We start from the raw sequence: 25595 nt of genomic DNA on the forward strand, positions 1-25595 counted from the left end.
TCATTGTGTGGTTAAGCCACAGTTTATTTGGATAATCACCCTTTGATGGACATTCCTATTTTTTTACCATTATAAAAAGCTGTAATTCTGGCATTATAAAAACTTTCATGATTTCTGCGTCAAGAAGGCAGATTTTTTTTATTGAAGTATATAGTTGACTTACAATACTGTGTTAGTTTCAGGTGTACAGTAAAGTGATTCACTCATATACATATATATTTTTTTCAGATTCTTTTCCACTATAGGTTATTATAAGATACTGAACATAGTTCCCTGTGTTATACAGTAAATCCTTGTTGTTTATCTATTTTATATATAGTGGTATGTATCTGTTAATCCCATACTCCTAATTTATTCCTCCTCACCTTTCCCCTTTGATAACCATAAAGTTTGTTTTCTATATCTTTGAGTCTGTTTCTGTTTTGTAAATAAATTCATTTATATTACTTTTAGATTCCACATATAAGTGATATCATATTTGTCTTTCTCTGTCTTACTTTACTCAGTATGATAATCTCTAGGTCCATCCATGTTGCTGCAAATGGCATTATTTCATTCTTTTTTATGGCTGAGTAGTATTCCATTGTGTGTGTGTATGTATATACACACACACACACACGCACCCCCCCCCCAACATCTTTATCCATTCATCTGTTGATGAACATTTAGGTTGCTTCCATGTCTTGGCTCTTGTAAATAGTGCTGCTATGAACACTGGGGTGCATGTATCTTTTCAAATTAGAGTTTTCATCTTTTCTGGATATATGCCCAGGAGTGGGATTGCTGGATCATATGGTAGCTCTATTTTCAGTTTTTTAAGGAACCTCCATACTGTTTTCCATAGTGGCTGCACCAATTTACATTCCCACCAACAGTGGAGAGTTCCCTTTTCTCTACACCTTCTCCAGCATTTATTATTTGTAGACTTTTTGATGATGGCCATTCTAACAGGTGTGAGGTGATACCTCATTGTAGTTTTGATTTGCATCTTTTCATGTGCCTGTTGGCCACGTGTATGTCAAGAAGGCACACTGAAAACATACATCAGATTTTCCTTTTCTCTTTAGAAACCCCACCAAAAATACAGTAAAGGGATTTTCCTTTCTTTTCTTTTTTTTTTAAAGCTATAAAGCTAAAGGTTGACGAGAACAGGATAAGGGATGTTAGCAACAAAACTGTAGAAGGTGAAAAGCAGATGGATAAGAAGAAAATGACTTAGCAGAGCCAAGACAACAGAATCCTCAGTAGGCTTGGGGAATGCTGAGTAACTCCCCATATACACCAGTCTCCTCAAAAGGCTTCGCAACCAGAAGTACCAGGTACCTTTGGAATTGGGAGTGGGGTTCGAGAAGCAATCTGACCTCCAAGATTGCTTCTCAAGTCCTCCCTAGCTGCAGTAGAATCTGGAGGTTTAATTCTTTAGAGAGGGTAAGACAGAGGTCTAGTCTTAGAGACATAGGTGCAGCTGAGGGCCTGGGTGCTGAATCAAAAGAGGTCTAAGTGGGAATTCCCGGTGGTCCAGTAGTTAGGACTCAGTGCTTTCACTACCAGGGCCCGGGTTCAACCCCTGATTGGGGAACGGCACGGCAGGAAAAAAAAAAAAAAGTCTAAGTGATACAGTTTTGAGAATTGAGACTTTCCAACCCCTTCCAGCCCTATTTGCTTGTAGCCAGACTTCTCCCTCTAGGCTGATCTAAGGTCTTTTTCTAGAAGAACCTGACTAGCCCAAGAGGAAGAATACACTGGGGGTTCCCAAGCTGTCCATGTAAGCCACTATACAGGGAAGTTCATCCTCAGCCAGCCCATTCCCTGTGCTCAGAGCTCCCACTCAACTTTATAATTCTCACTTTGAAACATGTGCAAACTCCCAAGGATTACCAGATATCTGAAGAAAGCCTCTAACCTGGAAATAGAGACCAAAAACAAAAAAAAAAAACTTGGAGGAAACAAAGACCACATATGTGGGGAGAGTTTTCAAAAACAGTAAGAACGTAATTCATTCATGGATTAAATAAGAACAAAATGCTAAAGAAAAAAAGACCACCAGTCTTAACTTGGTGGTCCAGCAGTTAAGACTCCGAGCTCCCAATGCAGGGGGCCTGGGTTCGATCCCTGGTCAGGGAACGAGATCCTGCATGCCGCAACTAAGAGCCTGCATGCCACAACTAAGAGATCCTGCATGGTGCAACTAAAGATCCCGCATGTGGCAACAAAGATCCTGCGTGCTGTGACTAAGATCCAGCACAGCCAAATAAATAAATATTTAAAAAAACAAAACAAAAGATGTTCAAGAGATCATCAAAAATGACAATAAAAGGCCCTGGGAAAATGGATAAAGAAGATGTGGTACATATATACAAAGGAATATTACTCAGCCATAAAAAGGAATGAAATTGGGTCATTTGTAGAGACGTGGATGGACCTAGAGAGTGTCATACAGAGTGAAGTAAGTCAGAAAGAGAAAAGCAAATATCGTATAATAACGCATATATGTGGAATTTAGAAAAATGGTATAGATGATCTTATTTGCAAAGCAGATATAGAGACACAGATGTTGAGAATAAATGTATGGATACAAAGGGGGAAAGGGGTGGGGTGGGAGGAATTGGGAGACTGGATTGACACATATATATTATTGATACTATGTATAAAATAGACAACTGATGGGAACATACTGTATAGCACAGGGAACTCTACCTAATGCATTGTGGTAACCTAAATGGGAGGGAAGTCCAAAAGGGAAGGGGATATCTGTATGTGTACGGCTGATTCATTTTGTTGTGCGGTGGAGGCTAACACAACATTGTAAAACAACCATACTCCAATAAAAATTAATTAAAAAAAAAAGGTCCTGGGAAATTCAAAGCATGAGAGCAGAAATGAGAAACAAAATCAATAGAAGGGGTTAATAGGAGATGTGCTAGTCCTGGGCCTTTCTGCCCTCAGAGCCATTCCTTGGGCTGACCACTGCAGGCTACATTTCCCAGGCTCCCATAATGGCCTGGGTTCAGCCAACGGGAAGCACTTGTAGAAGAATGCAGGTCAGAAGGAAAGGAAAACCCAGGGCATTTCTTCCCATTTCTCCAATTTAGTGGGCGCTTTCAGCATTGGCAGCATCTCCTCCATGGCTCCAGCTTCTACTGATAGGCCTATGTTTTTGTCATACTCTCAGCCCCTGAGGTCCAGTAACATCAACTCTTCCCTTTGTCCCTCCAGCCTAGGGGTGATAATGGCTTCCTGCTATTGATAGGTTGCCTCACTATCCCGTTTGGCTTCTCAGCTTTCCCATAACTTGTAAAAACAATTTCCTGCATTAAATTATTTCTGTTTTAAATACCAAAGTGGTTTCTGTTTTCATGCCTGGACTTTGACTGACAGAAAAGATAAAACTGTAGAATTTTCTTATAAACTAACAAAAAGGGAGAGGTAAGAAATATGAAAGAAAAGTAGGAGATTCAGAGGTCTAACAGAAGACTGATAGGAGTTCCAAAAGGAAGGAACAGAGAAAACAGAGGGAAAGAAATCATCAAAGAAAGAATGCAAGAAAATTTCCCAGGACTGAAGGACATGAGTTTCCAGATTGATGGGACCTACCAAGTACCCAATACAATGCATGAAAGCAGACCCGTACTAAGGCACATAATTGTGAATTTTCAATATATTGGGGGAAAATAATCAAAACTTAAAAGCTTCCAGAGAAGAGGAAAAAAAGTGACCATAAAGTTTTGCAAATCAAAAAGAATTTAGACTTCTTCACAGCAACTGAAAATTCGAGGTAAATGTAGCAATGCCTTCAATTTCATACCCATATTGTCAATAAGTGGGAGGAAAGAATGAAGACATTCTAGATTTACAAAAATCTAAATGTTTCACTCTTTTTACACACTGGGGAAGCTAATAAGGGATGTGCACCACCAAAATGAGGGAGTAAACTATAAAATAGGAAGTACATAAACCCAGGAGATAAGAGATCCGATCCAAGAGAAAAGACAAAGGAATCCCTAGATGATGGTAAAGGAAGATTATCTACTCTGCATTAAGAGTAGGAAGCAACCAGTTAAGACTGTATGGCCAAGTTAAGAATGGTTTTTACATTTTTAAGTCGTTGAAAAAAAACAAAAGAATAGTATCTTGTGACACATGAAAATGATATGAAACTTAAATTTCTGTGTCCATAAATAAAGTTTTATTGCAATATAGCCACTGTACCACATTCCAGTGTCTATGGCCGTTTCTGTGCTAGAACAGCAGAGGTGAGGAGCTTCAACAGAGACCATATGGCCTGCAAAGTCTAAAATAGTAACTATCTGGCCCTAACAGAAAAAGTTTGCTGACCCCTACACACAGGATAGGAACCATCACTTATACTGATGTGATCCACTATGAGGATGGCAAATGGCCAAAACAGATTGGTAAGACCATAAAGAATATTTCTAACATAAATTGTTACATTAAAAGCCAGGTGTCCCTATTTAAAAGGCTTAAGTTCTTCTGAGAAGAAACAGTGATACTGATTACAAAAGAGATGAAAAGAATATCAGAGAGGTGGTCCCAAGCAATTGATGTCAACTAGAATAAGCTGGTTAAGAAATTCCCTATGGCAAAAATGGCTGTGTATCTTTAAAGGCACTGAGAGTCAATGCTCCAATGTAGTTTGGTATGCTGTGGTATAACTCCTTTCATTTTTTTCAAATCACTAATGCTTGCAGTACACATACCCATGCGTACCCATATAGTGATGAGACCCTGAGTATTTGGAAAAAGAAGGAAAATCAAGATGCAGAGTGGGAGGAAAGTCCGAGGGCATCAGAGCAAACACCTCCTGTACACACTGTGCTCAACTGTGTCGTCTTTGTTTAGTCAATTTGTTTCTACTGCCTGAGATGCACCCTCAGAATCCAGGATCATATCCTACACATCCTTCAGAAACCAACAGAAATCCTATCTTATCTGTGAAGTCAGTTCCTGCTTACTCTAGCTCACACTAAACTCTGTCTTCTTTGAACAATTATAACACCACTTGTTTTGGTCCACAATCTCTTACTGTTACTTAAATGTTTCAACTTTCAAGGACATGAATCATGTTATACAATCCTGTAGTTCGAAGCACTACATACTTTGTCAAGGACTCTCCCAAATACCTGCCGAATTGAACCCTTCCTCCCATGGCAAATGTTTTTCCACTTCCCAGTTTACTAAAACATTAAGTTCTTGAGGGCAGGGATTGTTTCTTTTGTTCACCGCTGCACCCTCAGGGCCTAGAACTGGGCCTGGCACATAACAGACATTGGACAAATATTTGAATGAGTGAATGAATGAAAGGTACTACTTACAGGGGTAAAATCAATAGGGAAGTAACAGGATGTCACTTCAAACAACTCCTCCACAAAGGGTCCTAAGGCAACAGAAAAAGAATGAGGACTTATAAGCCTCTCATCTGACAAGCCCCAACCAGCTAATTCAAGGCTACAAGGGTGTACCCAGGCTATAGTCTCTGGAGATGAGGTCATGGACGATGCGGAAGGCCACCAGAAGATTACGGGGATCCTTTTCCCCATCCATCACCTGGATGAAGCCAAAGGTGAAATCAGCTCCTAGGCCCTTCAGCTCTGCGGAGGAGAGAACAAGATCATTACTGTCCCGTGGGATAGAAAGCTGGGCTTTCTTCTGGCCTGTGTTCTCCCTCTGCTATCACTGACTTTCCTGCCTACCAGAGCAGGCCCTTTCTGTTTTCCTATTCCAAGAGAGTTCTCAGTGAAGAGAAGATGTGCAACAATACATAATTGTTACAGAGGTAAGAATTTAAAACATCAGCTCAAACTCCACCGTTTCTTTACTTTCCTGGGGAGTGAGTGGCTCCCAGTTTCCCTTTATCATCCTCTCAAAGTACTGGCTCTTCTATATCACCCCTGGGCTAAAATGAGTCCTGGTAATGGGGGAAAAAAAAGATGTGCTCACTTTTCAGATTTTCCAGAGAGCCCTGCCTCTTACCTTCTTCCCGGGTTCGCATGAAGTTGGTGATGATACTGTAGACTGTGTGTCGGTCCACCTGTGGCAGGGACTTGGTAGGAGAGACAGGAAGTAAGTAAAGAAAGTGCCCAAAGAATACCTCAGCTGACAAAACTACTTCCTGCTTCACAATCTCTAAGTGGACAGTGCTCTTTACACCAGTATAAGATGAACCTCAGAGGAAATGTAGAGAAAGGATACGGCTATTGCCCAGCAGTCCAGCAGTGGAACCGATAACCAAAACCTGTCTGCTGTATGCCTTACTTTAAGTGTAAGAGGACACAGGTCAGACATAATGGCATGCCTCGCTCTCCTTATACAGTAGCAAGGGATAGCATGTGAACATGGTCAAAGACCTGAAAGAGTTCAGAACTTAGAAGGCAATTTTTTTTGCCATCTAATTCTAGTTATGTCAATGGCTGGGAGATAGAGGAGAATACCAAGGTGACTGTTATCACTCACCTGTACGTGGACCTCCTGGAAGATGGCTTTAAGCACAGAGACAGCCAGCCCTGGGGGCAGGGCCACACACAGGCTCTGGGGGAGAAGAGAAGTGTGAGCACAGAGGGAATTCTGGGAATTCTAGCACAGCCTTCAAGACACAAGCCTAAAACAGGGCTGTTTAGCTACAGTGGGAATCACAACATCCAGGTTTGGGAAGAAGTGCTAACAGTGAGATACATGGTCCCTTTTCTCAAGTTGATTAGGTCTCTGCAGCTCCTTCCAGTTTGGCTTTGAATTCCAGTCCCCAAAGGATACTTTTACTCTACAAACTAAAAACAGAAGTGGAGCTGGCTGAGACTAGTTTAGTCCCACATCTGGGTATCTGCTTTGAAGCACTTGAAGTCTCACCCTCTAAGGGGAAGGAGAGAATTCACTGGAAATAGGTTCCTGCAAACATGGTATGTAATACAGAAAAGAACTCACAAGTGCCCTCAAACCCTGCAGGACAGACGGGATCACAAGATGATGGTCCTTCAGCCGGTTCTCATAGAATAGGATCAAGTGTACCACTGCACAGACCAGAAATTCAGCCGTTAGTTTGCACAGGCTGGAGGAGGGCCCACCGGCTTTGCTCCTTCCCAAAGTTTATAAGGGCTGTTCCTGCTTGGGCTTCACTACAAATTTTCTCCTTCACTGAGAGATATGTCCCAAGCCCTCCCATCTGAGGGTGACTTCCTTGATCTGTCAGGAAAATAGGTGAACATCTTTTATTATCCATTCTCACTAGGTCACAATCAAACCCATTCTCAAGCCGAGAACTGCCTTTCTACAGAACTTGGGTTGGCAAATTTTCTCAAAGGGCCAGACAGTAAATATTTTAGGCTTGTAGGACATAGTATGTCAAAACTACTCAACTGGGCCACTGTAACATAAAAGCAGCATACACAATAGGTAAATAAATGGGCATGGCTAGATGCTAATAAAGCTTTATAGAAGATAAATACGTTGTTGGCTTTTTTCCTCAGGACTTCAAAACACTTTGATATTTCATTACTTTTCCACTCCATCTATGAAACACTACTTTGTCCATTTTACAAAGAGGGGAAGATATACTGAAAAATACTGTCTAAGGCTACATTTGAAATCCATGTGTCTTGTGTCTCAATTCTTATCTTCTCTGCCACATATACCAGTGAGGAATGAAGACCCTGAATTAAGAGTTCACAGATACCTTATGTCCTCCCTCCCTCCCTGTAAAGTTGGCTTGAATTGACAAGGCCTTGGCTCAGCACTCCTACTAGCGATGCCAGTACCTTCCTTCTCCAGGAGCAAGGAGTGACACTGCAGTAGCACCTGTGACAAGAGCTGGATTCCTCGTGCCCGAGTTCGGGGTTCTGGATTCTCTAGAGAGGACCTGGGGTAAAGTAAGATAGAGACAGCCTGACATTACCCAGTTCAAACTTTTGAAGTAAATATTTTGCAATTAGTCACACTCACCCCCTGGGCATGGAAGCCAGCCCAGGAAGGTATTCTGGAGGTGCTTAGCATTACAGACAACACTAAGGCCAATCCCCAGATTGACCTGGCATCATTAGAGGCATATGTGACACCAAAGCCAACAGAAGTGTCCATCTCCAGGCACTGACTGGGCATGGGGCTTACTCCTTCTCATACAACTGTGACATTCCTCTGAAACAGAGCTTAGCAGCTAACCACAGGGCTCAAGAGATGACTGGCAGCTGCAGCTTCTACCAAAACAGGAGGAGAATAAATATATCACTGTTAAAGCAACCACTATAGTCTTAGGGACCATATCGTCTTTATAACTGGAAGACCATTATGGTCTTTATAATTGGAAGTTTACAAAGTAAGATGGTCAGAGTAAAGGTTTTAACTATTTAGGATTATTGATATGGGAGGACCTAGGCTGAAGCAACAAGGAGGTGATTTATCATCAAAACAACTCACATTTAGACATACCAGAAGGAATCTAAGTAAATGCAGGAGGTAGAAGACTTCTGAAGGAGAACTGGCCAGGATACATGAATGAAATCTCAAGGTTAAGAGTATCTATAGCTAGGGGAAATGGGGTAAAAAGAAGCTCACTTTTGACAGGATCCTTAGGACAGGAACTTATAGAAAGGTAGAAGTAGAAAACTGTGCATTTAAAAATGGACCAAGGCACACAAATGCTCATAGCAGCATTATTCATAATAGCCAAAATGCGGAAACAACTCAGATATCCCTCAACTGATGAATGGTTAAACAAAATGTGGTATACCCATATAACAGAATATTGTTCAGCAAGAAATGAAGTACTGATACATGCTACAACAGGGATGAACTTTGAAAACATTATGCTAAGTGAAAGAAGCCAATCACAAAGGTTACATATTACTGTATAATTCCATTTATGTGAAATTTTCAGCATAGGCAAATCCACAGAGACAGAGTAGATTAGTGGTTGCCAGGGGCTAGAAAGAGAAAGGAATGGGGAGTGATTGCTAATGGGCGTGGGGTTTCTCTTTGGGGTGATGAAAATGTCTTAAAACTGACTGTGATAAGGGTCGTACAAATCTGTGAATACACACTTTAAAATGGTGAACTTTATGATACATAAATTGTATCTCGATAAAGCTGTTATTTAAAAAAAAATGGACCAAGGCCACAACATGAGGAGAAAGGCCAAAAGGTCTCTTATGTGGGAAAAATGCATAATAGTGACCTTACTCCCCCACCCTCTCCCCAATTTTCTAGTTTTTTCTGTTTTAGAAGACATGCTAGCCATGACAGTTAACAACCTTCGCTAATTTAAATGTCAATTTAAATGGTCTACCAAGTATGAAATATGAGGAAAGCAGACATTAGACTACAAGCATATAGTTCCTCTGGAGCTTGGAATATCTGGTGGTAACACTGGTCTTCCAGCTGTTTTTCCAAGCCTTTTCCTATAGTGGGGAACCTGGTGCAAGGTCAGCCTCTTGACCACTCCCCAGGCTGGGCTCACAGCAGGTCTGAGTCAGATGTAGGCTGACTAGAATCCTATTGGGGAGGGTGGGTCTAAAGAAGCAGAACAGGAATCCCAGCTCTAATTAACTAACAGTTGATGGCTTTCAACCACCCATCTCAGCCTAAACCTGTGGGCTGACCCAGGAGCTAATGTGACCCACAGGCGGTGTTCCCAACACTTCCTTAGGGGCCTCAGTCAGGTGGCAAGAATCATTTTTCAGGAGAAACACTGGCTTAACCTGAGGTACTGATATGGGAGGGGGAGGAGGGTGTTGGGCTACAGTAGGAGAAATTCAGGACAAAATAACTTTTTCAGAGTGCAGCGCCAGGGCTGGAGACTGGTATTCTAGAGCAGAGGCTCTTACCCAAGGGCTTCCACCACTTGTAACACCGTATAGCTTCCAGATTTCACATCTAAAGGAAAGAAGAAAAAGAAATCTGAAAAAATAAAAATTCCATCCCAGGGTTCAATGGCTCTAATTACCAATGTTTTTGCCTACCCTAGGTCTTACACCATGGGGCCCACCATGCTTGCCAAGAGCCTCTCCTACATGAAAAGCATTTCTGTAACACTTCAAGTATGCAGCTCCAAGTATAAAAATTGAAAAGAAAATCAATATATCATTTGCAGGTAACTGTTTATCTAGAAAATCCAAGAGAAATAAATGAAAAAAATACTACAAACAAAATAATTCATTAGGGTGGCTAGGTACAAAATTAATATGAAATTAAGAACTTTCACATACACACATACAATAGCCTGAAAAATTATATAAAGGAAAAAAGAGCCTATTTACAATAGCAACAAATAAAAATTAAAAAAGAGAGAAAGAGAGAGAAAAATACCTAGATATAAACCTAAGAAAAAATGTGAATATCTGGGGACTTCTCTGGTGGCTCAGTGGTTAAGAATCTGCCTGCCAATGCAGGGGACACAAGTTCAATCCCTTCTCCGGGAAGATCCCACATGCCGTGGAGCAACTGAACCCGTGTGCCACAACTACTGAGCCTGCACTCTAGAGCCTGAGAGCCACAACTACTGAGCCCATGCGCCAAAACTACTGAAGCCCGTGCGCTCTATGGCCTGCGTGCCACAACTACTGTAGCCCACGCGCCTAGAGCCTGTGCTCCACAACAAGAGAAGCCACCACAATGAGAAGCCCACGCACTGCAACGAAGAGTAGCCCCTGCTCACTGCAACTACAGAAAACCTGCAAGCAGCAACAAAGACCCAACGCAGGCAAGAAAAAAAAAAAAAAATATATATATATATATATATATAAATGTGAATATCTGAATGGTGAAAACTTTAAAGAACCACTGAGAAAGTTAGTGTGTTAAAAATAATACATAATTAGACAGGCAAATTCTGAAAAAGAGCAATGAGGGAGGGAGGGAAGGCAGTTCTTCCAGATAGTAAAAGATTGTTATAAAGTCACAGTAATTAAAATACTGTATAGTTTTTTGTTTTTGTTTTTTTGGCGGTACGCGGGCCTCTCACTGTTGTGGCCTCTCCCGTTGCAGAGCACAGGCTCCGGACGTGCAGGCTCAGCGGTCGTGGCTCATAGGCCCAGCTGCTCCGTGGCATGTGGGATCTTCCCAGACCCGGGCACGAACCCGTGTCCCCCGCATGGGCAGGCGGACTCTTAACCACTGCGCCACCAGGGAAGCCCATAAAATACTGTATAGTTTTGAATATACTTTATGTTTTCCATAATAAAAGTAAAAAACAAAATATAACCAGTGTAGTATGAGTTCATATTCAAAGAAATCAATGGTACAGAAATAGAATAGCAAATCCAGAAAGAGACACAAATACATGAGAATATGATTTTAAAAATCATATTTCAATTAATGAAAAACAGACTATTCAATAAATGGTGTTGGCATGATTGGGTAAATATTTGAAACAAACAAACAAACCAATGGCTCCGAATCTTTCACCAAAGTAAATATCAAATGGATTAAAGAAACACACGAGAACATTTCTAAGTATAACATAGTTATATTTAGCCATAAAAGAAAAGATTGGTTAAAATCAGCTACATTAAAAAAAAAATTGGATTTTCTGCAAGGCAAAAACAAACATCATAAGACAAACTGGGAAAAAATATTTGCAATTCTTATAACAAAGGGCTATTTTACCAATATAAAAAGCACTTCTACAAGTCATTGAGAAAAAAGACCAACAACCAATTTTAAAAGATGCTCAACCATATTAACAACAGGAATGCAAATTCAACTCCCCAAAACGTTGGTTTTTAACATACTAGACTGGCAAAGATCAAACATTTTGTATCACGCTTATGTTTGGTGATGGTGCGTGGAATTAAGGCACTCTTAAACACTGTAGGTGGAGTAAAAATTGGTACTGCCCTTTTATGGAGCACCCCCCCCCCTTTTTTTTGGCCGCACCTGTGGGGCATGGAGGATTTTAACTGCTTGACTAGGGGTCGAACCTGCGCCCCCTGCAGTGGAAGCGCGGGTCTTAACCACTGGACCACCAGAGCAGTCCCTATGGAAGGCAATTTGAAAATACTTTTTAAATTACAAATGTACGTAGGCTTTAATCCAGGGAATCTTCTCAGAATTTATCCTATATACTTGTAAAAGTGCAAAATAATGCATGTACAAGTTTTTTCATTTCAGAATGATTTATAATAGCAAATGACTGCAAACAACAAATGGCTGGGACATGGAAGCAACCTAAGTGTCCATTGACAGATGAATGGATAAAGATGTGGCACATATATACAATGCAATATTACTCAGCCATAGAAAGGAACGAAACTGGGTCATCTGTAGAGAGGAGGATGGACCTAGAGACTACAGAGTGAAGTAAGTCAGAAAGAGAAAAACAAATGTCATATATTGACGCATATATGTGGAATCTAGAAAAATGGTACAGATGAACCAGTTTGCAAGGTAGAAATAGAGACACAGATGTAGAGAACAAACCTATGGACACCAAGGGGGGAAAGTGGCGGGGAGGGTGGTGGTGGTGGCGGTGGGATGAATTGGGAGATTGGGATTGACATGTATACACTAATATGTATAAAATAGATAACTAATAAGAACCTGCTATATAAACAATACATAAATAAAATTAAAAAAAAAAGAAACAAGTTAAATAAGTTATAGTACATCCATAATGGAATTCTCTGTAACTACTTAGGAAAAAAATTGAAAAAAGACTGAGGAACCTGTATACTTATACTGATAGTGGGAAAAGATTTAAAAGCAGAACATAAATAGAGTGTACATAAATAGTATATAGTATGTGCATAGCATTGTTTTTAAAGGGAGGGAGAATTATTTCTATTTGTATTTATTTATATCTCTAGAAGATGAAAGGAATTAGTAACACTGGTTGTCTCTAGGGAGGGAGACGGGTAGCTGGGGATTGAGAGGTAGACTTCAAAAAATGTTTTACACTTTGGAATAATTTTAGATTTAAAAAAAGGTTGTAAAGACAGTATAGAGTTCCTGTATACCCCTCGCCCAGTTTCCCTGAATGTTACCATCTTACATAGTATATCTGTCGAAACTAACAGAGATTAGCATTTGTATATTACTTTTAATTAAACTCTAGACTTTACTCAGATTTTACCAGTTTTTCCACTAATGTAATTTTCCTGTTTCAGGGTCCAATTAAGGACACCACATTGCAACTAGCCATCATGAATCCTTAGTCTCCTCTAGTCTGTGAAAGTTTCTCAGTCTTCCTTGCTTTTCATGACCTTGGTATTTTAAAAGAATTACTTTATAGAATGTCCCTTGATATGGGTTTCTTTGATGTTTTCCTCATGTTTAGCCTGGGGTTATGGATTTGGAGAAAGAATAGCATAGAGGTGAAGTGCCTTTCTCATCACATCATATCATAGGTACAGTGTATCAACATGACTTATCACTGGTGATTTTAACTTTGATCACTTGGTTAAGGTAGTGTCAGCAGGTCTCTGCACCATACATACTGTTACTATTTTTTCTTTTCCCACACTCTTTCCTTTGGAAGGGAGTCACTAAGTCCAGTCCACAGTTAAGGGGAAACAGGAGATTAAGCTTCATTTCCTAGAAGGAGAGTATTTATCTATCTATGTTATTTGGAGTTATTCTAAGGAAGATTCATCTCTTCTCTTTTCTTCATTTATTCAGTTGTTTACATAAGCATAAGCTCATATATATTTATTTTATTCCTTGGGTTATAATCCAATACTAGGTGTTTTTTTGTTTTTTTGTTTTTTTTTGCGGTGCGCGGGCCTCTCACTGTTGTGGCCTCTTCCATTGCGGAGCACAGGCTCCGGACGCGCAGGCTCAGCGGCCATGGCTCACGCGCCTACCCGCTCCGCGGCATGTGGGATCTTCCCGGACCGGGGTGCGAACCCGTGTCCCCTGCATCGGCAGGCGGACTCTCAACCACTGCGCCACCAGGGAAGCCCCAATACTAGGTTATTTTGTTGCTCAAATTTTCTATCTTTGGCCATGGGGAGCTTTTTTAGGTTGGCACCAGTGTCCCTTTGCCATGCCCCATCCTTTTATTTTTTTAAGTGCTTTCTTACTTTCTGGCACTACAAAATACTACAGGGTCATCTTGTAACTTCCCTGACCCAACCCTTGAATCAGCCTTTTCTCCAAGAAGCCCTGGTTCCTTTTATTGGAGAATGGTATTAAAAATCAAGATCTGGGTGTAACTGTGCTCATTGCTATTGGGGTGTCACTCCTTCTAGGCCCTCCTCAGCAGAGAGAGCTGGGAAATATATGTACGTATTCTAACCCACGTATACACACATATTATCATTATGTTTGTATCTACCCATATATATTAAACTAAACATAAGATCATATTAGTCTCCTCTCTAATCTAGTGCCACAGGGTTCGTTCTAGCCTTCCCCCTTGCTTATTTGTAATTTATTTCTCTGACAGTGAGAAACCTGGTTCCCATTATCTATTATACCATTTATTATTCTTTTCAACACTAGTGTAGCTAATAAACTACTTTCAGAATTGTCAGCCTCTGTGAGAAACAAATTTATAAGCAGAGTACAATATTTATGTACAGTTTTCTCTTTAGCCTTATAGTCTCCAGACAAAATATTGTTTTCCAAAGTCACTTAGATCAGCTTTTCCCCCCACCCCCTTTAGCAAGGATGTATCATACACTAGTAATATAGTAAACTCATTTGTCACAGTCTGCATGCCATTTTGGGATGGAAAGGAGACTTCTCACTGTGTATCCTTTTGCACCTTTTGAATGTTGCACCATGTGAGTGTATTACTTATTTTTGAAAATGCAATTTTAGCAGCACAATGGTAATTCACATAGATCTAACAGAATCATCTTGGGATAAATTTTCAAAGGAGAAACAAAGAGCAAAGGTTAGCCATCTTCCTAAGCGTTTGATTAACATAGAGGGGTTTTAGCTCAATAAGGTGTGGCAATCAGGGAATTACTTTCGCAGCCTGTTCTGGGTCCCCAACCCACCTACTTCTAAATGCAAGACCTAATTAGTCAGCTCTCGACAACACCAGACTTTGGCTAGGTGAAAAACAGGCTTGAGAAAACTCCTAAACTTCCAGTCCCCCTTAAGTCTGTGGTCTCTGAACAGTAGCTGTGAACTGAGCTGAGGCGCAATCTGGTACTAGAGTAAGAAGTCCGATCTGACTGAGGAAGGGAGTGCTCTAGTTGGGATTCATAGCTCGTGACTGGCACCAATTTAGACATCAGGCACTCTTAGCCTTACTCGTGCCAGGATGTGGAAGGCCCAGTGCTGCCCCTGCTCCTGAGAAAGAGCCAAAGGGAAAAATGCGCAAGCTGTGGGGTGGGGGAAGGGGCAGCAGCTAGACTAAAAGGAAAAACCAAGGCACTATCAGTTGTTCTACACCCAATTCCTTAACGTCAGTACTGAAGAGAGATACCCATTTCTGGGTTACAAAGTTGCACCATTTGGGAGGGTGGAAAAGGGTACTTTTCTGGAACCTCCTGGACAGAACCCAGGAAACTCTGCTGAAAAACCCATCTAAAAAATAATTTCAGTAGCGGCCACAAGGCTGTTAGCACATAGGAAGCCATAGGGGACTGATAACTGTTACTGAACTGAACCATCCTTCTTCAGCAACACCATCAAAGTCCTCTGTGTATGCTGGGCTAGGGACTCTCTTTGGAAGTACCTCAAGTGCTGTTAAGACAAAGTACCTGACTATTAGGCCTCACTCAGTCACCTCTAATTTTTTCATTAAAAAAAAATTGAGGTATAATTTACATACAGTGGAATGCACAGTGAACATATAATTTGATTAGTTTTAACAAAAGTATACCCAGAGTAACCAACACCCCAATCAAGATATAGAATATTTCTACCACCAGAGAAAGTTTCCCTTGCACTCTCTACTAGTCAATCTCACTGATATAGGTTGCCTCAAATTTTATAAATGAAAAAGAGTTCTTCAGCATTCAGTATACATCATTATGAAACTGGCTGTTTTACAATTACAAAGAAACATCCATTTGCATGTGATTTCTTGAATCCCAGTATATGGGTGAATTCTCCTGGCAAAGCCCTTTAGTCTTCATACTTTCACAAAGAATCCATCTTGAATTAATGCAGCACAAACATAAAAGTGAAGTACAAAAGTCATACAAAATTAGGAAAAAATGAAGAAATAATAAAGCTATTGCAACAGTAAATAAGAGTAAGGAAAATGGCAAATAAGGTGGCAAAGAACTAGAATCAGTATTTTGAAGATGTTTTCACAAAGGTAACTAAATCTAACATCTTATTCTAGTTCTGTTGAGCCTATCTTAGAACGTCTTTCAAATTTTCATCTTTTCCTTTTCATCCCTTATAACCAGACTATACAGGGACAGCTGTCAAAATAGCCTTCAACTTTTTAGTGTAATGAAAAGGTTCTGTAATTTTTAGATAGTGGTGGTAGTTGTAGAACATTGTGAATATACTAAAAACCACTTATTTGTACACTTAAAATGGTTACAGTGGTGAATGTTATCTCAATTAAAAAAAAAAAGCCTTCTGATCCATCCCTAATCTATCTAAAATGCACAATTACTTCCCTGCTCACCAATCTCCCTTTGCCCCTCATTGCCTAAGACCTGACTCCTTGGCTTGATGTCATTCACGATTTAGCCCTCAATCCCCTCCAGCCTCACCTTTGATCATAACTCCTATCATTCAGTCACATGAAATCTCAACATGTCAAGCTCTTCCATATCCTTAAGCCTGGAAACACATTCCCTTGGTTTGGAATGCCTCTTTCCTGCCCTTGTCAGTCTGAGGAACTTCAACTCCTCAAGACCCAGCTCAAATGGCAACTCTTCTGTGAAGCCTTCCTTGATTCCCAAAACAGAATTACTCCCTCTTACACGTTCCTTGAATCATTCTTTAAAAAAATTGTCATGTACATTTGGTTTCATTTATCCATTCAACATTTATTGAATACCTATTATAAATCAATTACTGTGTTAGGACTGGAGAGAGAAATATAGACAGGGAGCTTTTAAGGAGCCCAGTCTGTTGGGGCAGAAAGACACTTAAAACAATCAAAGAACAACAAGTTCAGTGTTACCACAGTGATATAAACAGAGCCTGGGGTAACATAGGAAAGGAGTAAAATTCTTGGGTGTATGGGACCGTCCATCACTAACTTTAAGTGATTAGTTCTCTTAACAATAAAAGTTCTTCCAAATGAAAAATACCTGGAAGTACTGTTAATTATGCACTTGGACTCTAGGGATGAAAGAAGCTAATAAAAAGTTAATTTTCCTAGGGGTAGTCTCACTGGCATAAGAAAAATAAATGTAAGTTCCTTTCCCTATATAGGTTGGCTAAGTTTTTCCAATGTGTCCAAGATCTGTTCTCTAAAAATGACCTACTAGCACCTGCTAAATACCCACTCTTTCCTCAGCAGGGCACCAGTCCGTGTGGGGCACTGAGGAGTCGTCAAAGGAGTATTTATATGAGCACTGACATAGAATGCACAATCAGACCTCTGTCTGATGGAGTTGCAGCCTCTTGAGAATCTGGAGTAGCAGCCAAGGGGGAAGGGGAGAGGGGGGAGGATGTGAAGGAACAGGAGAGAGAAAATTCCCAATCAGGACTCAGTTCCAATCAAGCTCTCAAAATGCCCTTTCTGCTGAGAATGCCACAGACATTTCTCAGAACTATATTTTACTTTTCTTTAACAGTTTTCTGGTTTCAAGAATAGTGGTCTCCTCGTGGAATTACAAATGTAGAAGAATACAATAAAGACTGAAATGAAGGCAAATCCAAATAACCAAGAGGAAGAAAATTTATATCCATCACCTATAAATCCAACATGTTCAAAATCAGCTCCCTTCCCAATTTTTGGACATAGTACTTTTCTTTTGCTCATCTTCAGGCTCAAAAGCTTGAGGTCATCTTAGAGTCCTCCCTCTCCTCCAAGCCCTATAACTAATTAGCCCTCAAATTCCAGATTCTTCCTTCAGCATCTTTTATTCCATTCATTTATACCACCTACTTATGCTAGTCTCCAGGAGACTATGGTGGTAGAAACAGGCAGGTAGGATGCAGAGATGTGTACAGAAGTAGCTACTAAACAGTCTGCAAATAAGTATGAGTGGTTGAGAAATAAGTACCACAGAGATTCTGAACTGTGAGATGATGTCTGGCTGGAGTAATCAGGAGACACTTGGGGGCAGGCAGTGAGCACTCAAACTGGGCCTTTAATCCCAGGCCTAACTTTAATTAGATGGAGCCAGTGGAGGGATCTGGGAAGCAAAGCAATCAGGGGAACAGCAAATCAACTGGCTGCCTGGAACTAAAGATCCAGGAGGGGAGTGGTAGCCATTGAATGCCTGGCTGAGCAGCCTTTAACTCTTAGGCTGCCAGGTCATTTCTCTTCCATCATTTGCACCTTTACATCTGACACCTACTCTCATCAGGAACCCAGGTGCAAAACAAAGTTGGTGGTAGCTGCCTTTGTGATCACAGGACGTTCCTTCTGCAGTTACAATTTGTAGGAGAGGCTGCGGCTATGAGTGGCTGAATAGAAAGCTGGTCCCTTCAGCACTAACGAAGCTTGATTTAGGCTGGAGGATTAGAAAGCACATCTTATTCTTTCTGGGGATGCTTTAAAACTCTGTCAGCCTTCAACAACCCTAACTAAGGCTGTGATCTAAGATTGAGAATACCGATTTAATCCTTCTCAAATTCATCTTCACTATATGACTCCCTTGCTCAAGGATCTACATGGATCCCAATTACCTACAATAGGTCATTTAAATCCCTCTGTTTAGAATCCAAGGTTAGGCATCATCCAACCCCACCAAACCTTTTCAACCTTATCTGTTATTACCCCTCTGTTAGTTATCTGTTATTACCAACCTCCTTTCCTAATCAGGAGAGCTAAATTACAACAGGGCTAGTGTTACAGTCTTAGCTGAGCTAAATTTAAACTAGACAACAGTTTAGGCCACTTTTTTTTCAAAAAATATAAATTCTACAAAAATATTTATAAGAACTTGGCGGTCTTTATTCATGCTGACTTCTCAAGTGTGTTCTGAATTTGAAGAACCCTAAATTACTGTGTTCATAATGTATAAATGTGAAAAAAGTTACAAATAACACTTTTTATAGTAATGTTCTTTATCTTGATAGTGGGTAGGTATAAGCATTTTTCAAAATCAGTGAATGTATGCTTAAGATTTGTACACTTCATTGAATACAAATTTTACACCAAAATTTGTATTAAACTATAAACAAACCCTAGTCAATGATATACATACCAAAGCAGTTAGAGGGAAGTGTACTGCTATCTGCAATTTAAATGACAGATAGATACATGATAAAGCAAATTATATTAAAATGTTAATGGTAGAATCTAGGTCGTGGGTGTATGTGTGTTTTTCTTATGAAAAAATTACTTAGACTTTGCTGTATGTTTGAAAATTTTCATAATAAAACATGGGGAAAAATGACATTGATAATACACTGTAGTTGTTAATCATAAGCACTGACGACACACTATACTGCACAAAGCTGTAAGAAGTTAACTTAGTGGAAAGGCTACATCAGGCATTTATTTGCTCCTTGGTGCTTCCATGTCACCCTGCACATACCTCTTACAGACCCTTTCATGGTGTACTATCCGTTTGCATGGCAGTCTCTCCCACCATATTATAAGTCCCTGGCAGGCACACATCTAGCGTAATTTGTATTTATATCCCTATTACTTTGCATCGTGTTTCAAGAATAATGTGTTCAATAATGGTGGAAGGATTAAATTAAATTGAAATATTGCTAAGGATCAAAGTATTATACTTCTGGCAGATTCACATTATTCATTTCTCACACATTCTAATAGTGAATATGTTCAATTTTCAAGAGAAATGTATCCTTTACTTCTCCCCAAACACGCAAAATTTCCAAAAATAGAGACAAAAAGCATCTGTGCTGACAAGATTATTTTGTATTCTATTACTTAAACACAAGGTCTGAAGGCCTCCTAACATTCAATAACTTTTTAGATTTTTTTTTCTAAAAGAGTGAAAAGTCTCAGAATTCCAATGAAATCTGTAATTTGTTTTATTCAAATCTTAGATAAGCTGTCAGAACTAAGAGATCCCTAAACTGATCAAAAGCAGGAAAGTGGAGTTCTGGGGAAAAGATAAAAACAAACTCCACGTTAAAAAGTCACAAAGCAAATTAATCAAGAACTTTACCAAGAAACGGAGGGAAAGCCTTAAGGAAGATACGCAGAACTTCTCAAACTCCCCCTAGACTGCTTTCTCTCCTCCTCTCTCCAACTACAGCCAGTCAGATATCCGGCCGCCCGGCCACTCCCAGCATGCCACGCGACTGGAGCTGATGCCGCTGAAGATGCTTCTTGTCACGTCAACTTCCTAGAAACAACGTGCTTTTGCGGCGTGAGCCCGTGATTCTGAACTGCAGAAACTGGGTCCGAGTCCCAGCTCCCCCACCGGCCTGATCTGAGAGTCTCTTGCCCTCGCTGGGCCTGTTTCCTCATCTGTGAAATGGTAATTAATCTCGTAACCCCGGCCGGCGCACAGGATGGCTATAAACCGAGACAAGGGGCGTAAGGGCGCTTTAAGGAAGACTGCAAGCGACTCGCAATTTGTTATGGCTCTTAAGCACGCGGTGCTCACAACCAGCCCCGGACTAATCTCTCAAAGTCACCGCTGTCCCTCACTCCCTTCCCTCCCGGCGCCTGTGCTGAGGCCGCTCCCTCCTGGAGGCCCCCAAGCGGAAGCCGTGCGGCGCCGTCGGCCGTACCTGCAGCCACTTGGTCAGCGGGGCCCTCCTGCTGACCCATGACGAAGTCTTGCACGAGGCCCCACAGGGCGCCCGTAGGCGCCACCGCCTCCAGAGCGGCGGCGGCGGCCATGACGCGAACTGGAAACCGTGGGAGGGGAAGTGGGAGGTGGCACGGGACGGGCCTCTCCGCGCACGCGCCTCCTGAGCCAATTGCGTGGCGAAAGATGAGGGGGCGGGGCTCTCTCTGGATTACGTGCCTGCCGGCTCCAGGCCCGGCAGTTCCAGGGAGGGATGGGACGGTCCCTCCCCAAGGGGCGGGGCCTGGAGTCGGGGCGGTGGCTCAGGAAGGGAGGGCGGCTGATGGGCACGCAGCCGGGGGCCTTTGAGGGCGAATAATTCCCAGCCCAGCTCCCTGGGAGACGGGCGGTGGGGCGGGCACCTGGCTGGGTGGGGCCGAGGGGCGGTACGCACCCTGGGGGAAGCCAATGAGAAAACAAGGCCGGCCCAAGGGGGCGGTGTCGTCGGTCACATGCGCACCTGGGGGGGCGGTGCCGCCGGCGCGGGCACCGAGAGCGGATGGCAGGGAGCGGGGCCGGGCTGGGGCGGGGTTAGGCAGGTGAGTGACAGGCTCCGGGGGGCCGGCCCCAGCTGGGAGCCCCGAGCGAACCGGGAGTAGCTGCGGCGGTGCCCGCCCCCTCTCTCCGCCCCTCCAGCGGAGCTGGTCTCCGGCCGGGCACCGTCGCGGGCCCCCCTGGCCCGGCCACCTGGGACTGTGCTGGGCAGTCGGCCACCTCCCTCTCTCCCCTCGCCCGCAAAGTTTGTGGCGAAGCCGGTGCAGGGGTAGAGCACGCCCCCGGGGGAGATTGGGGAGCGCCGGATGCCGGGCGGCAGGAGCCGTTGACCCGGGACGCCGCCGTCCGGGGCAGGAGCGCGGAGCAGCCGACCACCCCGCCGCCTCCGGTGCATGGGGCCCGGCTGAGGAGCCAGCATGGGCAACTGCGTGGGGAGACAGCGCCGGGAGAGGCCGACCGCCCCAGGACACCCCCGCAAGCGAGCAGGTAACGACAGGGAAGGGAGCAGGGTCGTCGGCGCCCCGCCAGTTGTCCTCCTTCTTGCCCGAGACTTGGGCTTCCCGAGCGACCTCCCACGGCTCCTGGCGCCTGGGTTTCCCCGATGGCTGCTCCGGAGCCAGACGGGGTCCCCCTGTCCAGCCCCGCGGGCCGGGGGAGCCGAGTTGGGGCAACCGCGAGCGCTGACCCGGCTGCGAGCCCAACTCGCTCCAACTGGGAAGCTCCGGGTGGGGGTGGGGGCGGGGGCGGGGGCAGGAAATGTTTGCAGACCGCAGCTGGGCCGGCGGCGGGGAGGAGAGCCCCGGGCGGGGGCGCCGCTGGCCCGTCAGCGGTGCCGGGGTCGGACGCCCGCCCGTCGGGGCACGGCGCGGGCGGCCAGGCGTCCCCAGAACTCGGAGCGAGCGAAACGAGAACAGTCGCTCCTTCCAAAGACTGTGTCATTATCGGGCTGCAGATCGTGTCTGCCGGAATCCGACTTGCAAAAGCAGCGCAGGACTCTGGGAAAGAAATCTTTATTTTTCCCGCAGGGCTTTTTAGAGCCTCCCGGTCGTCTGAGAGTCTAGGAAAGGTGGGGTGCGGGGTGGGAATCGCACTCGGGTTGTTGGGATCCTTCCCAGCCTTGGGAATGGGATCTGCTCCCTGGTGATCCGCGAGGGCCGGCAGCTCCTTCTCACTTTCTGGGTACACTCCTCCTATCCTGGCGCTTCGCCTGGGTAAGAGGTCTGGCGGTCGTTTCCCCGGGTCTTGTACTCACTTCACTTCCTTCTCTGAGGGTGTTGCGAGGGCCTTCTGAGAATGATAAAATCGCAGACTTTAGAGCTGAAAGAGACCTTCGAAACTTGTCTAGAGTCCAGATAGACCTACCTCCTCTTGTCTATGAAAAGCCCAGCTCCAGAGAGGTTGAGCAGCTTGTCCCCAGCCACACAGCTAGTCAGTAGTACAGCTGGGGCTAGAATGCAGTCTCCTGTTCCACTCAATTGCCACATATCCCTTTATGTAAGAGGAGCCACAGGCAGAGTTGTTAATGAAGTAGAAACTCTAGTTGGAGTTTCCTGTCTCCTTTGACACCGAAGGTTTGTGTTGCTTGAGTTCCGGAAACTGGGACGGAAGATGAGGGGAAACATGGGGGAAGCAGGGAAGGATGTCTGTGTGGTGGACAGGATGACTTGTGCAAGAAGCAACATGTGTTTATAGGGAGGACGATGTAAAATTTAGCGTTGAAGTCCTCTTGTCTGAGGGCAACCCTGGCCATTCTTCTGACTGAGGAAAGTTGATTCTCAAATCCAAAGGCTTTCTTCCTTTCATTCATTCACTTATTCAACAAATACTTATTATTTATGTGCTCAGCCCACATAGTTGATTTGTAGCATTTTTTATTGTTGACAACCCTCTCCCATTTGAAACTCCAACACCTCCCCCAACTTTTCCCTCCTTGGCATTGTTTTTTTCTCTGATCACTCCCGCCCGCCATCACCTCCTAGTGTGGGACGCCCATGGTTCAGTCTGACATTCCGTTTGTTTCTCTCATCATGCTCCCTCCCAGAGGAATCTTACTCAGCCCCCCAACTCGTCCATTGGGAAGGCCCCTATGCTGTATCTTCAACTATTGTCTCTCCAACCCCAGACTCATATATCTAAATGCCCACTAGACACAGATGTAGTTAACCTTAGGTTCAACAGTTCTAAAACCAGCTCTGCATCTCTCCTCCTCAACTAGCTTCCCTTTACTCTTCCATTCTTCCAGCTGCCTAAATTTATACTTTGAAGAATTCTCTCTGCTGTCTTTGTCTCCATGTCCTGGAGGAGTCATTCTCTGGGCCCTGCTGGTTCTTCCTTCAGCAGGTCTTACAAACCTGCCCTTTGTCACCTCAAGGCCAACTCATCTCCCAGACTGAAGTTAGTTCCCCACCAAAGGCAAATACATCTTCAGTTATTCATCCAGTGCGTGCACATGGTAGTGTCCCAGAAGGCATTTGTTAAATTAACCTGTTCTGAATCCTGTAAGTTCTATGTTCAGAAATCTTTCTGCCCCTCCCACTCCTACAAGAACTTTAACTTTCAAGGCTGTTCAAATCTGGTCCAGTCCTACCTTTTAAGGCGTGATTTCTTTCTCTTCTTTGACATTAATGTCACCTGTGTTTGCTCATGCCCTTTCCCCCTTCTTATCAAGAGCCTTTCTTCTCTTCAAGGTCCACCTCAAATCCCTTATCTTTCTGGAAGCACCTTGCCTGACAAGTCCCCCCCACCCCCCAGCAAACATGATTGCTCTTTCTGAGAACTCCTGCAGTCCCATTATACCACTTACTTAACAATTATCTACTCCACATTATTAGTCATTTCTTTGATGTTACAGTCATATCAGCAACTGCACTGCAAGCCTTGAAGACCTTGTGTGTGTGCGGTGGCTTCTCTTGTTGCGGAGCACAGGCTCTAGGCACACGGGCTTCAGTAGTTGCAGCACACAGGCTCAGTAGTTGTGTCTCATGGGCTCTAGAGCGCAGGCTTAGTATTTGTGGCGCTCGGGCTTAGTTGCTCCACGACATGTGGGATCTTCCTGGACCAGGGCCCGAACCCATGTCCCCTGCATTGGCAGACGGATTCTTAACTACTGCGCCACCAGGGAAGCCCGGGACGGACTCTTTCTTAACTTCACAGCGTGCACCTGGCATTCCTGTGACATCTGCAGTTTACCCTTTGACAAGGACATAGTTTCATGTTGTAAGACTAATGCCTAAAACTCCCCCTGCCTCCCACCATAACTCTTATCTTTCCTTCACCACTGCTGTAGTGGGAAGAAACCCTCAACAGAGAGCTAAAACCTGACTTCTAGGTCTAGGCCTGCAGCTGGGTAACCCTGGGCAAGTCATTAACCCTCTCTGGGTCACACTTGCAATATCTCAGAAAGGGAGGGGGCTATACCAGATCATTAGAGCTGTTTTTACCATCTTCACAAAGGCAGCTGTTCTACACTGGAAAGTTAATGAGCTGAAATCTTACGCATTCTTATGTCACTCTTTGGCCTTTGTTCTGTCTTCCTAGTCACTTGATGGGTGAAGCAGAGACACAAGGCCTACCGGTCAGGGAGTCTTCCAAGAGCTAGAAGGATTAGGCGGTACTCTCATCTCATCAAGATTTGTGGTTGTCACTCTTTTTTTTTAACCTATTACTCTTAATACATTCTCAGTAGGTCTGAGTTCTCCCCTTCAGGTGCTGGGTGGTCTTTGCATGCTCCAGAGAATACGTGGGGAATTACTCCTTTGGGGGGCTCCCACCAACCCATGCATATACCCTGGATAGATCTGATATCTCTGCCCATGAAGTGGGTGAGGCAGCCCCTCCCAGGCCCATCCCAGGGAGAAATAGAGGTGGTAGAACAGGCAGGTGTCTTGCCCAGTTCCACCCTTTGAGAATGTGGCAGGGCTGAAACCCAGCTATCTGTGATGTGCCAAGCATATCCACTTACGTTCTGGAATCTCAAGCTCGGGGTGGACAGACCCAGGGCCCTGTTTTGGGCTGGCTGGGCTTGGCTCTGTGGTTGCAAGAGAGCCTACTTCTCATTGTGTGGGCTGCTGTGGCTATTCTTGAGGGAGTAATTGGGCAACTTCTCCATTTGCTCAGTAAATATTTACTGAGTGCCAGGCACGTTGCTGGCTGTGAACAGACAGAGGGTCCTTAGCCACATGGAGCTAATAGTTTTGGGGGGCGCAGACAGTAAATATACAAAGTGTGTGTGATCATACACAGAAATCCGGTAGATAATACACACCATTTTGTCTCATCACGTATGCTGGT

At 43.5% G+C, this 25595-nt stretch overlaps 2 protein-coding genes and 1 long non-coding RNA gene across 5 annotated transcripts in view; 1 reads left to right on the plus strand and 2 right to left on the minus strand.

Moving 5' to 3' along the window:
* MMS19 (MMS19 cytosolic iron-sulfur assembly component) overlaps positions 1-20887 on the minus strand; it is a 32110-nt gene extending 11223 nt beyond the window's left edge. For both annotated transcript variants that reach the window (XM_027112193.1, XM_027112192.1), the window contains exons 1-8: positions 20752-20887; positions 9828-9876; positions 7767-7867; positions 6937-7022; positions 6472-6546; positions 5992-6061; positions 5481-5609; positions 5334-5395 (exon numbers count right to left, since the gene is read on the minus strand). In XM_027112193.1, the coding sequence (XP_026967994.1) occupies positions 5334-5395; positions 5481-5609; positions 5992-6061; positions 6472-6546; positions 6937-7022; positions 7767-7867; positions 9828-9876; positions 20752-20863 (684 nt within the window). In that variant the 5' untranslated portion in view covers positions 20864-20887. The remainder of the gene's footprint in view (positions 1-5333; positions 5396-5480; positions 5610-5991; positions 6062-6471; positions 6547-6936; positions 7023-7766; positions 7868-9827; positions 9877-20751) is intronic.
* Positions 20888-21528: 641 nt separating this feature from the next.
* UBTD1 (ubiquitin domain containing 1) overlaps positions 21529-25595 on the plus strand; it is a 51403-nt gene continuing 47336 nt past the window's right edge. The window contains exon 1 of one of the 2 annotated variants that reach the window (XM_027112206.1): positions 21529-21791. In XM_027112206.1, coding sequence (XP_026968007.1) covers positions 21722-21791 — 70 coding nt within the window. In that variant the 5' untranslated portion in view covers positions 21529-21721. The remainder of the gene's footprint in view (positions 21792-25595) is intronic. The other variant, XM_027112207.1, reaches the window with a different exon arrangement.
* On the minus strand, positions 22300-23271 carry LOC113623268 (uncharacterized). The gene is made up of 2 exons (XR_003433861.1): positions 22668-23271; positions 22300-22592 (listed from the first exon to the last, which is right to left on the minus strand). It is a non-coding gene; the product is annotated as an uncharacterized LOC113623268 (long non-coding RNA).

The sequence above is a fragment of the Aethalodelphis obliquidens genome, unplaced genomic scaffold, assembly GCF_003676395.1.
Source record: "Aethalodelphis obliquidens isolate GAN/ISIS:26980383/991018 unplaced genomic scaffold, ASM367639v1 scaffold11, whole genome shotgun sequence".
NCBI classification, from domain to species: Eukaryota; Metazoa; Chordata; class Mammalia; order Artiodactyla; family Delphinidae; genus Aethalodelphis; species Aethalodelphis obliquidens.